The 13,151-nt window shown below is 43.9% G+C and overlaps 1 protein-coding gene across 2 annotated transcripts in view; it reads right to left on the bottom strand.

Annotated features, from left to right (window-relative positions):
* Positions 1 to 1,482: 1,482 nt before the first annotated feature.
* Positions 1,483 to 13,151, bottom strand: part of RMND5A (required for meiotic nuclear division 5 homolog A) — a 35,800-nt gene continuing 24,131 nt past the window's right edge. For both annotated transcript variants that reach the window (XM_083709689.1, XM_083709690.1), the window contains exons 7-9: positions 9,192 to 9,294; positions 7,751 to 7,905; positions 1,483 to 5,406 (exon numbers count right to left, since the gene is read on the bottom strand). In XM_083709689.1, coding sequence (XP_083565815.1) covers positions 5,343 to 5,406; positions 7,751 to 7,905; positions 9,192 to 9,294 — 322 coding nt within the window. In that variant the 3' untranslated portion in view covers positions 1,483 to 5,342. The remainder of the gene's footprint in view (positions 5,407 to 7,750; positions 7,906 to 9,191; positions 9,295 to 13,151) is intronic.

Genomic DNA, 13,151 nt, shown 5'->3' with positions numbered 1-13,151 from the left:
TCAAGTGTCCTCTACAATGTAACTGCTTCAGAACCACAACCATGAACTAAAAAGCAAAACTTTGGGCAGAGGGAAGAAAGAATAAGTGGTGTTTATTCCGCTTGTGGGCGTCTCATGGACACAGAGTTGGTCGCTGTGGGCTGGACTAGGTGGGTCATTGGTCTGAGACTGCAGGCTCTCTTTAGGTCTATCCAGTGGGTTTTTTTTTCCGCAGCCGGAGAGCAGTTTTGGCAACTCAGGTGAGCACCATAGCAGGCCAGCACTCCCCCTTCCCTACCCGTTTCTTGCCTTTACATACCGTATTTTTCGCTCTATACGATGCACCAGACCATCAGACACACCTAGTTTTTGGAGGAGGAAAACAAGAAAAAAAATATTCTGAATCTCAGAAGCCAGAACAACAGGAATCGCTGCACAGTGAAAGCAGCGATCCCTCTTGCTGTTCTGGCTTCTGGGATAGCTGCGCAGCCTGCATTCGCTCCATAAGACGCACACACATTTCCCCTTACTTTTTAGGAGGGGAAAAGTGAGTCGTATAGAGCAAAAAGTACGGTACTTCTGAGAAGCCCAAAATGAATATTTCATGTCGAAACGGATGCTGGCCAGCTCCTTTTCTTTAATCCGTCTCTCGTGTAGCAGCGGCAGGCTTTAAGCTTTCCAGTCAGGAACTGTCATTGATTTCAGCAGGCCTTATCAAAATCAGATTGCCTCAGCCTTCCTTTGCGCCCCCTCCCCCACCAGCAAAGCAAATTTCATCTTCCGGTAATAATAATAATAATAATAATAATAATAATAATAATAATAATAATAATTTTTTATTTATACCCTGCCCATCTGGCTGAGTTTCCCCAGCCACTCTGGGCGGCTCCCAATTGAGTGTTAAAAACAATACAGCATTAAATATTGAAAACTTCCCTAAACAGGGCTGCCTTCAGATGTCTTTTAAAAATAGGATAGCTGCTTATTTCCTTGACATCTGATGGGAGGGCGTTCCACAGGGCAGGTACCACCACCAAGAAGGCCCTCTGTCTGGTTCCCTGTAACCTCACTTCTCGCAATGAGGGAACCGCCAGAAGGCCCTCGGTGCTGGATCTCAGATCTTAGTTATGGCTAAAACTAAGGTCGTTGAATGTGGCATGCAATCCTAACACATAAATTAGGCAACGGGACATGATTTTAGCGGCTGTTCCCCCAACCACACGAGACTCAACTATACAGCTGCAAATAAAACGTTTTAAGTGTGTTTTAAGTGCAATATACAATGTGACACTAGATGGCGATGGTGAGCCTTATGGAAAATTCAATGTATTTTTAGGAACGCTTTTTTAAAAAAAGCATTTTCACAACATTTTTTATATGTGTGTAGACTCCACCATGGACACATAAAAGGCCTTAAAGCAGTTGGGGAAATACACTGCAAGGTTGGAAACGCATTTGTTTCATACAGAATATGGTGCAAACAATGAAATCAAACAAACCCGATTTAGCAAACTTTTTTTTTTTACTCATTACCAGTAACAGTGTAACAATATACATCATCTGTAAATATAGTTAAGCCTAGAAGGCTCTACCCATTTCTCACCCCATGCATTCATTTGGGTATGCTTTACATCTTTCTCACGATAAGCAGGGAGCTGCCGTAATAGAGTCTCAGTTATCCATGCCGAACACAGAAAAGAATTTTATCTGTGATACAGTGTCTAGAAAAGCACGCAACAATTCACTGGAACATGTTGCACACATTTAACATGTCCATTTGCATCGTTTTCACTATCGCATTCTTGAGCATACCAGCTCCATGTTGCTCTATATGCTGTCAGTTCTAATGAACGCCCTCAGGCACTGCTCTCCCTCAAAGTTAAGGAGGAAATGTTTGCAAAATAAAACCTTTGTGTGTAATGGCTACTATTCTTGGGAATATTTGGGGGGTGGGCTGGGCTGGCAAAATTAAAGGTGTAGGAACTGCACTATGGTGCCCTGAAATTACAGCTCTCACAAACCAGCCAGGGGTGTGGTTGTGAAAAGCCACTTCTGCTTCTCCTACAGTTAACAAGATGCGATTGTACAGTCTCATTTTCAAAAACGTCGAAAGTGAAGCCATTTGCTACCCTTGAAAGGAGAAAAAGGCTCAGGTCCTCCTCTCTGGATACAACAGAGCAAGTAGACGAGGGGTTATTTGCATGTGCTATGCAGAAAACCCAAAACATCTCATTCATGAGTTTCAATGAATTATTAGAAACGTAGAAGCACATGGAAGCAATTTGGATTCAAATAAAATAAAATAAAAACAAAACTACTGGTTAAGAACATCTCAAACCAAGAAAAAGAAGAACTGGAAAAAAATGTTTGGTTTGAAAATCTGCCCAAAAGCAAAATACTTGGCCGTCTAGCTAACTTCAAAGAATATTAACCGATTTCATGAACCTGGGAGGAGATGGAAAGAAATTTGGATAGTTGGGCCAGACTTAAACTATCCTTTACAGGAAGAATCTCAGTCATAAAAACGAGCGTTCTGCCAAAACTATTTTTTCTATTCTAGTCGATCCCAATACTGGGCAAGATGGATGGACCACCTTAAGAAATGGCAACGAGCTATTGCAATCACATAGATCAATATCATCTCACACAACACATACTCCTTGCTGATCTGAGGGAGAGCAAACCTCACCATCACCTGGGATCCACTAAAATCATGTCAGTCATTACATTTTGGTATGAAGACGTCAGTCGTTATAGTCTTAGGTATATGGCAGGCAACCAACATGAGCTTTGGGGAGGGGAGGATGAAGCAGACATTGTTGGCTGTAAGCACAACTTAGGTACACCCAAATTCCACTGAAATTGATGGACCATACACATGTGCGTAGGTCCGCAAATATTCTTGCATTACACAATTCAACTTGGATAGACCGTACGCTGCCGTTTTCAAAGTTGTCGTACATCGCTTTGAGTACACATATGCGTTTAGTATGCTGAGGTTCACAAATATGCAATTCCCTTCCGCGTTAAAAGCAATTTCACTGAGACTATAAACCTGCACAGAAAATATTACCGCTATCGTTATTGTCATCAGTTTCCCTTAGAAGTGCAATATGGATAGAAGCCGCTTATTAAAAGGTAACACGATGGCATCTTTTCCTTCCTCTGGTTTTTCTGCGTGAGTAAAATGAGCTTGCCTTAATGTATCTGCAATGGTATTGGCCCTTCGCTAGGGCCCAAAGCCAAAAGCACATAAAAAATCTTTTTCAACATTCTTCTGTGTAGTGCATTGCGCTAGTGCATTTCTCGTATCTTAGTAGCCAACCAAAGTTTGGTGCTTTGTTGGTGCTTTGAAACGGACCGAGCACAAAGCATTGTGCCGCCCAAGCAAAGCAGATGATATAGCACCGCCACCTCTTCATATACCGGCCTCCTCTGCCTCCACCTACTGCTTAGTATTTGATATGGGGACTCCCAATTCCCTTTGGGTTCACCTTGCCCATGCCTTCCTCCAAGGAACAGAAGGCCCTTCCTTGGAGTGAGCCATGGAAATCACCTGTAAACGCTACTGCTTTTGCAGCAGCGATTCTGCCTGAAATTTTACCGTAATAATTCTGACACTTGAAGCAGGTGTTCTCTGGGGTTACCTCACCCACAAAGCACTCGCTTTCAGGACCCTCGCATGAAAGCATAGGCAACTCAAATAGCCCCACTGTTAAATATTGGCAAAATATTGGCAGAGCTCTCCTGGATGCCCTAGGCATCAGCCAAGGAGCCAGAGATGGCAGCTGGCTTGCCAATAGTAGTGGCGGCAGCTGTGGTCAACCTGCCAGACAGCGCTGAAGGTGGGTGGAAGCAGTGATGGATGGGTGGCAGAGCACTGTTCCCCTGCCTCTCCCAATCTAGGACCCGAGGCAAAGGGCTCACCTTGACTAACGGGCGGGCCTTGCCTGCTTTTAAGCCACACAGCAAATAAATCTATTATTTCATCTACTGTCAGGGAGCTCCTTCGTCCTTTCGCAGGACAATGTAACAAATGCACACGTGAAATTTGTCACAGTGTGCATCCAGCTTAGAAGTGCATATTCACTTCGGATATAATCTGTATCTGTAGAAACGTGTATTGGTTAATCTAGTGTAGCTTTCCCAGGAGACTCCAAATCAATGTAAGCCGGCAACAATATTCCAAACATTAGACATTCCTCCTGATGGCTCCCCTCCCAGACTACAATTCTCAGGATTCTCTAGGGATGAAAGTCAAACTAAGTCAAGTGTCTCGCCTAGATTTACCCTTTGTCGTAACGAATTTAAGAAGAAAAGTAATATTAGCTGTCAGGGCACAGACACAAGCACAATGCTCTTTACTGCAGAAGACATATTAGTTACTAACAGGATGGAGGCCCAATCCTGTGATCAACAGGCCACAGAGTTATTTACGATTACTGGAAGATGTCCTTTCCCCCGTCTCAACTATGAACATTGTCAACAGTTTATTTGGTTCTGATAACTTTATAAATAATGTAGCTTATCATGTCTAGTAAACTGTACAGCAACATGACACGGACGTTAAGTACAAAGCTTAGGTTATAAGACTAAAAAAAGCTGGAGAGCAAGTATCCATTGACAAAGGCTTCTTTCCAGTCCAGAGTTACATTTATTGAATACTCGCAGCTACACAAAGAGCTCTCAGTCAGGAAATCAGAAGTGATTTCTAAATCAGAAATGGGTTTGAACTCTGTTATATATTCATGTAGTTTATATATATATATATAAGCACATTCATTTGGAGTTCTGTTTAAAAGCTGAAAGGAAAAAAAATGCTCAACAAAAAAATATCACAGCTTTGGGTTGGGATAAACCAGTAAGAACAGAAATACAGGTATGTCTATAACCACTATTCAATTTATCAAACCTTTTTCCAAAGTTCTCTTTGAATTATTTACACACTAAGGAAATAAAAACTCCCCCCCCCACACATTCTTTATGGCGACGTTCATCTAACAGGGTGATAAAAGCAGGGCAAATATTAGGCCTATATGATGCTTGTGGTTGGTGTCTGCTTTTAAAAAGAGAAGTCACCATACAATTAAGTACAAAAACCTGCATTGAATGACAACTGCTGGTGTCGTATCTTGATCGGATATGGAGACCAAGGTTAAGAGTAGAAGCCCTATAAACAGATATTACTTCTGCAGCTTTTTTCCCCAATCTGCATGTCTGCACTAAATGTGGCAAAAATTTCTGGAGCATGAGGCTTATACAAAACACAGGAGTCCTCGTCGGCCTGTACAGCATAAAATGGAGCCTTTGTCTGCTTCCGTCTTCCAAAACACACAGATAAAACTACATAGCGAATTGTGTCCTCAGAAGAATATCTGTTTGGCATCTCCAGCACTCTGTTCCATGGGACAATAGGGACATTTTAATCTGAAAACAAAGAAAACGTTAATTTGTTGCAGAACGTAAGAGCAGAGAAAAGTCCTGCTGGTTCGGGCTAAAGGCCCACCAACTTCAGTATCCTGTCGTCACAATAGCCAACCGGTTGCCCGCCAGAAATTCACAAAAAGAACCTAAATGCAACATTCAGTAACTCCCAGCACCTGGTGTTCGGAGGTATTCTGTGACTGACAATGGAGACAGAACATGATCGTCATGCATTTGTCTATTCCTCTCTTTAATAAGAATAAATTTTATTTATACCCCGTCCTCCCCAGCCAAGGCCGGGCTCAGGGCGGCTAATAACTAATAATAAAAGCAAGTTGATTGAAATACAACTTTAAAAATGAGATTAAAATACAACATTAAAACATTAAAATGCAGCCTCATCATGGGAGGAGAAAGGAAAAAAGAAAGAGGGAGAGGGAATCAAATTGACTCCAAACCAAAGGCCAGGCGGAACAACTCTGTCTTACAGGCCCTGCAGAAAGAGATCAGATCCTGCAGGGTCCTGGTCTCATGAGGCAGAACGCTTCCCCAGGCCAGAGCCAGTGTTGAAAAGGCCCTGGCTCTGGTTGAGGCTAATCTAACTTCCTTAGGGCCCAGGACCTCTAGGGTGTTGCTATTTATGGACCGTGGGGCATACCGGGAGAGGCGGTCCCGTAGGTACGAGGGTCCGAGCAGGTGGACATTGTTACTTCTTGTGGGAGTCAATTTCCCTGCATAGTCTTACACATTTCTAGAATGCCCCACTTTATTCTGAACTTTAAAAACCTCCAAATGTTGTAACCTTTCCTCGTTAGGGTGTTGCACTTTGATAACTTTGGTTGCCCTTTTCTGAACCTCCTAGCTCTAGAATATCCTTTTTGAGGCTGAGGCATCCAGAAATGTACACAGCATCCCAAGCGCGGTTGCATGTCAGGTTTGAATATCCCTGTTGTGGTATTTGTCCCTAGCGAGGAATTTGCTTTGCTCACAACTGCCACACAGAGGTGGGTCAACATCTTCCTCAAGCTATCCAATATCTAAGGTCTCCATGGTCTACTAAAAGCAGGCAACGTAACCTTATAAAGATGCCAGAGGTAAAACTTGCTTCCAACCATCCTGCAATTATGAATATGAAAGTTCAGTAGCAAATTTATTTTTTGTCATATTCCATGTTCCCCTCTACATAGTTCCATTCTGATTTCAGACATCATGATATGTCGGTATACAGTGGTACCTCGGGTTAAGTACTTACAGTGGTACCTCGGGTTACATACGCTTCAGGTTACATATGCTTCAGGTTACAGACTTCACTAACCCAGAAATAGTACCTCGGGTTAAGAACTTTGCTTCAGGATGAGAACAGAAATCGCACGACGGCTGCACGGTGGCAGCAGGAGGCCCCATTAGCTAAAGTGGTGCTTCAGGTTAAGAATGGACCTCTGGAACAAATTAAGTAAGTAACCAGAGGTACCACTGTAATTCGTCCCGGAGGTCCGTTCTTAACCTGAAACTGTTCTTAACCTGAAGCACCACTTTAGCTAATGGGGCCTCCTGCTGCCGCCACACCGCCAGAGCACAATTTCTGTTCTCATCCTGAAGCAAAGTTCTTAAACCGAAGTACTATTTCTGGGTTAGCAGAGTCTGTAACCTGAAGCGTATGTAACCTGAAGCGTATGTAACCTGAGGTACCACTGTATTGCAATGTTTAGCTGGTTATATATTGTGAAGTTGAAAACCAGATATTGCCCATTCCGTACAGTGGTGCCCCGCAAGACGAACGCCTCGCAAGACGAAAAACGCACTAGACGAAAGGGTTTTCCGTTTTGGAGGCGCTTCGCAAAACAAATTTCCCTATGGGCTTGCTTCGCAAGAAGAAAGCCCATAGGGAAATCTCCGGGGACCTCTTTTAAATGCTAGCGGTGGGGAGCAAAGCCTTTCCCCCCCACCTCCGGCCTTCAGAAGAGGTCCAGGAAGGCGGGCGGGGGCCGAAAGGCTTTGCTCCCCACCGCCAGCATTTTAAAAGCAGTCCGGGATAGCAGGGAAGCGCTTCCCGCTATCCCGGATGGCTTTTGAAGGCAGGTGGGGGGGAGCAAAGACTTTTGCCCCCCGCCGGCCTTCAGAAGAGGTCGGGGGGCAGACTGTCCCCGGACCTGGTCTGAAGGCGGTTTCCATAGGAACGCATTAATTGATTTTTAATGCATTCCTATAGGAAACCGTGCTTCGCAAGACGAAAAACTCGCAAGACGAAAAGTCTTGCGGAACGAATTAATTTCGTCTTGCGAGGCACCACTGTACTTCATCTCCCAAACTGCATATTCAGTCTCAAATAAGTAAGAACAGTACTTACTTGCTGCCGTTAAACATTTTATTTAGAGCATCTCTCGATATAATATGACCGCAAACCAACTTCATGGGTGGGTTATTGTCTGTCGTTTGCTGACGAAGGATGGGGCAGGCAAATATTGAATGATACCAACACTTTTTACCAAGGTCCACTTCGATCTGTACGAAAGCAAAACATTGTCACCGCCTAGTTTATTCAATAACATTTATACACTGCGTGACCGCAAAAAGAAAGAAAGAAACCTCAAAAGTGGATAAAAACAAGGAAAATCAAGGAAAAAATACAATACTTTAAAAGAGTGGCTGGGGAAACTCAACCAAATGGGCGGGATATAAATTATAATTATTATTATTATTATTATTATTATTATTATTATTATTATTATTTACAAAAAGTTAAAATACTAAAACAGATTAAAATCCACACCAGCTTTTCTAATTTCATTTATATCAATGGCTTACACTCAATACCTATGAGCATCTTCACTGGGAAATATCCATAGCTGTTCTATGTTGCCCTGCCACAATTAAAATCCCAATAAAGTATTGGAGGGAAGTCTCGCAGTAGTATAAAAAGAGTTCTTCATCATAGTCCGTGATGGGCAAACTTGGCCCTCCAGCTGTTTTGGGACTACAACTCCCATCATCCCTAGCTAACAGGACCAGTGGTCAGGGATGATGGGAACTGTAGTCCCAAAACAGCTAGAGGGCCAAGTTTGGCCATCACCGTCATAGATGCATGGCAGTAGTGGAGAGTTCCACTTTTGAGGGTTGGGGGCTTTTTTTGGGGGGGGGTGTTTTTTTAACAATCAAGCGGTATATAAATTTCATGATATAAATAAATAAATTACAAGGACACGATCACACTGTTAGAAATAACTTAGAAAAACTTCTTATCACAGGAATAGGTAAAGGTAAAGGGACCCCTGACCATTAAGTCCAGTTGTGTCTAACTCTGGGTTTGCGGCGCTCATCTCGCTTTATTGGCCGAGGGAACTGGCATACAGCTTCCGGGTCATGTGGCCAGCATGAGTAAGCCGCTTCTGGCGAACCAGAGCAGCGCACAGAAACGCCGTTTACCTTCCCGCTGGAGTGGTACCTATTTATCTACTTGCACTTTGACGTGCTTTCGAACTGCTAGGTTGGCAGGAGCGGGGACCGAGCAACGGGAGCTCACCCCGTCGCGGGGATTCGAACCGCCGATCTTCTGATTGGCAAGTCCTGGGCTCTGTGGTTTAACCCACAGCGCCACCCGCGTCTCATCATAGGAATACTTTATTATTATTATTTATTAATCAGCAAGCTACTCCCAGGAGCTCAAAACATTCATCATAAGTAAATTAACATCACCACACTGCATAATGAAAGAAATGCTTAGCTTGCTTTCGTCAGTGAACAAAGTTGTTGCAATAATTGGATGATACTGGATACACAAAACTACTCACCGGTAGTTCATCTTTCTGATTCCAAACCCCAGTGCACTGTCTCTGTTCAATCACAGCTTTTATATTAATTAAAGCTGGCAAGGCGACACAACCTGCTGAAAAGCTGGGAACAGAACAATATTTTAATGTCAAACATTGCCTTAAAGAGGAATAATTTCACGTTTCAATTTCAACAGTGGGGGGGGGGGGAATAGGCTCATGTTTTGAAGAATAAGTCCTAGCACATATGCCTTATTTACACACATGAACTATATATATATAAAAACTTTAATGTCCAGTAACACCCTAGAGACCAACTAAGTTTGTTCTGGGTATAAGCTTTCATGTGCATCCACACTTCTTCAGATACACATGCACACAAATTTTGTGCATGCACACGAAAGCTTATACCCAGAACAAACTTAGTTGGTCTCTATGGGGCTACTGGAGAATTTTTTTAATTTTTAAAATTATTTCGACTGCGTCAGACCAATACGGCTACCTACCTGAATCTAGACACATGAAGTATGTATGTACAATAGTTCATGTATGTAGAAACATGGGCAACTTTTTAGTGCCAATAACCTCAAAGAGAGCGCATGGTACTGTATATGCAGATGCAAAGGATGGGGTCAGAAAACGTCACAGAATTCACTTCTGTGACAATGGTTTCCAGCTCCCTTTGCATAAGCTGATTTGGGCATCACAAAAACTCGCACTTCTAGGCCAAGAGAGTACTGGTGAAAGCAGATCTATATAGATTGCCGGCAGCCCTCTCAAGCCATAAACTGGTCTTTGAAATAGTCCAGAAGTATACGAAAGACAGAGAATAGCATTGGTTAGAAACCACTGGAAAAGCACGTCGCAATTTGTTTTCGTTTAGTCCAGCAATTAACTCCGAGCATGATGGAGAGAATTGGACCCCAATACTATTTCTGTTAATTTGACATGCTTAACATTGAAAGGCATCACCGGCCCACGTATCTTGCTGCCGTTTTCCTCCTGAACTGAGAAAATGAGCTTCTAAAAGTGCTGATTTTTTCCCCCATGCAACAACTCCCCCTGGTGGTGCTGGTTCTTATTTTGGGGTATGCTGTACTGATCTCATACTTGTTTAGTAAAATAGAACTTTTGTTCAGAAAAAAAGGGAAGACTCTACTAACAACCTTTAAGTATTGCTTCATTTGGTTTATTTGTGTATTTTATGGCCTTTCCATTCAGTCAAGCTATCAGGGCAGCTTAACTATAGTCAGCAATGAAGGAACCACAAAGCTGCTTCTCTGAGCCCAAGAGAGCTTTATAGAGTAATCCCAGGCATGTCTGCTCAGAAGCAGAGTTAAACTGGTCTTACTCCCACAACTCTTTGTATTAACAATTATGTAGCATTTCCCCTTCTAAACTCTCAAAGTGGCTTTACCTATAGCAGGGATGTTCAACAGGGCGATCGCAATCTACTGGTCGATCCCTGTGAGGTTTTGGTTATTGGAGAACGGAAGACGGAGTTTACAAACCGAGGCTGTTTTTCCTCCCAACCTTCGGCGAGTAGTTGCTGTTTCTCTTTGACCCCAAAATAATTTAAAAGCTCAATAACTTTGACCTGACCCCTAATAAAACGGAAGTAGATCACTGCCAGTTTTTAATTCTGTGAGTAGATCGCAGTCTCTTGGAAGTTGGCCACCCCTGACCTATGTTGTTGTTAAGTCGTTTAGTCGTGTCCGACTCTTTGTGACTCCATGGACCAGAGCACGCCAGGCACTCCTGTCTTCCACTGCCTCCCGCAGTTTGGTCAAACTCATGCTGGTAGCTTTGAGAACACTGTCCAACCATCTCGTCCTCTGTCATCCCCTTCTCCTTGTGCCCTCCATCTGTCCCAACATCAGGGTCTTTTCCAGGGAGTCTTCTCTTCTCATGAGGTGGCCAAAGTACTGGAGCCTCAGCTTCAGGATCTGTCCTTCCAGTGAGCACTCAGGGCTGATTTCCTTCAGAATGGAGAGGTTTGATCTTCTTGCAGTCCATGGGACTCTCAAGAGTCTCCTCCAGCACCATAATTCAAAAGCATCCATTCTTTGGCGATCAGCCTTCTTTATGGTCCAGCTCCCACTTCCATACATCACTACTGGGACAACCATAGCTTTAACTACACGGACCTTTGTTGGCAAGGGGATGTCTCTGCTTTTTAAGATGCTGTCTATCATTGCTTTTCTTCCAAGATGCAGGCGTCTTTTAATTTCGTGACTGCTTCCACCATCCCCTGACCTATAGCATTTACTTATAGGTTTTTAACCTTCACCTTGGAGGTTTTTAAGCAGAGGTTGTATGGCCTTCTGTCATGGATGCTTTAGCCATTATCCCTGCATTGCAGGGGGTTGGACTGGATGACCCTCAGGGTCCCTTCCGACTCCACAATCCTAGGATTCTATAATTTCAGCAAACCTTACAACAACCCCGTAAGGTAGACCAGCCATCACCATTCCCTTCCCAACACTGTAGATAGGGGACAAGGGGGCGGATATTGGCTTCCCCAAAGCTACCTATAGATTTACAGTTGTTGATTTGTAGAAGAGGATTTGCATTCTTATCCTAATAAAAGGAGAAGGAAAGTAGCATTGAAGGAAACACTGTACTTTTCTGGGTATAAAACAAGGTGTGTTTTTTTGAAAACTTATGCTTAAAAGTGGGGGTCGTCTTAGACATGGGTAGTACATAGGGTGGACGTTTGATTGGTTGCACCCGCGGCTGTGAGCGGCTATTGTGCGTGTTATTGGTTGCTGCATCAATGGCAGGTGTTGATTGGCTGACTCTGCGGCAATTTGGTGGGCGACTGGCAGCTTCTGCCAATGAAGGGACAGACGAGAGGCAGGTTTTGCGACATGTGCAGGTGAGCGGTTTTCGGCAATCCCCCCTAAAAACAGCTTGGCACCCCTGGGTAGTCCCCCCATAGAAAGCTCAACAACTCTGTGCCATCTCCCCCCATTTTCTTAAATTTGAGTCCCCCAAAACAGACGGCGTCTTATACATGGGGGGCGTCTTATACACGGAAAAATACGGTATGTGGAAGAAATCTCTGTATTCAATGCTTCAGTCTGTCTGAAAGAAAAGTCCACCAAGCTCAATGTGAATCACTGCTGGAGCAAACCATTTCCAGGCACCACATTAATAATAAAAATAAATAATAATTATCTATTTATATCCCACCCTCCCCAGCCAAAGCCGGGCTCAGGACGGCTAACAACAATAAAATAATACAACATTCTAAAATCATTTCATTAAAAAATTACTTCAAATCCAATTGATGGCAACCGTTGGGCTAGAGTTCTGTGAAGATTGCCAAAGGAGGGAGTCAGGCTGTGCCCTGGCCAAAGGCCTGGTGAAACAGCTCTGTCTTGCAGGCCCTGCGGAAAGATGTCAAGTCCCGCAGGGCCCTGGTCTCATGAGGCAGAGCGTTCCACCAGATCGGAGCCACAGCTGAAAAAGCCCTGGCTCTGGTTGAGGCCAGCCTAACCTCTCTGTGGCCTGGGACCTCCAAGATGTTTTTGTTTGAAGATCGTAAGTTCCTCTGTGGGACATACCAGGAGAGGCGGTCCCGTAGGTACGAGGGTCCTAGGCCGTATAGGGCTTTAAAGGTTAAAACCAGCACCTTAAACCTGATCCTGTACTCCACCGGGAGCCAGTGCAGCTGGTATAGCACCGGGTGAATGTGATCTCGCAGCGAAGACCCTGTAAGGAGTCTCACTGCAGCATTCTACACCCGCTGGAGTTTCTGGGTCCGTCTCAAGGGCAGCCCCACGTAGAGCGAGTTACAAAACTACAAGATCCAAACTACAAGAAAGAAGATTCCACCTAAACATTAGGAAGAACTTCCTGACAGTAAGAGCTGTTCGACAGTGGAATTTGCTGCCAAGGAGTGTGGTGGAGTCTCCTTCTTTGGAGGTCTTTAAGCAGAGGCTTGACAACCATATGTCAGGAGTGCTCTGATGGTGT

This window comes from Podarcis gaigeae (genome assembly GCF_964106915.1).
Source record: "Podarcis gaigeae genome assembly, chromosome: 13".
NCBI lineage: Eukaryota > Metazoa > Chordata > Lepidosauria > Squamata > Lacertidae > Podarcis > Podarcis gaigeae.
The sequence above is the reverse complement of the archived record's forward strand: the minus strand, read 5'-3'. Positions and strand labels throughout refer to the sequence as shown.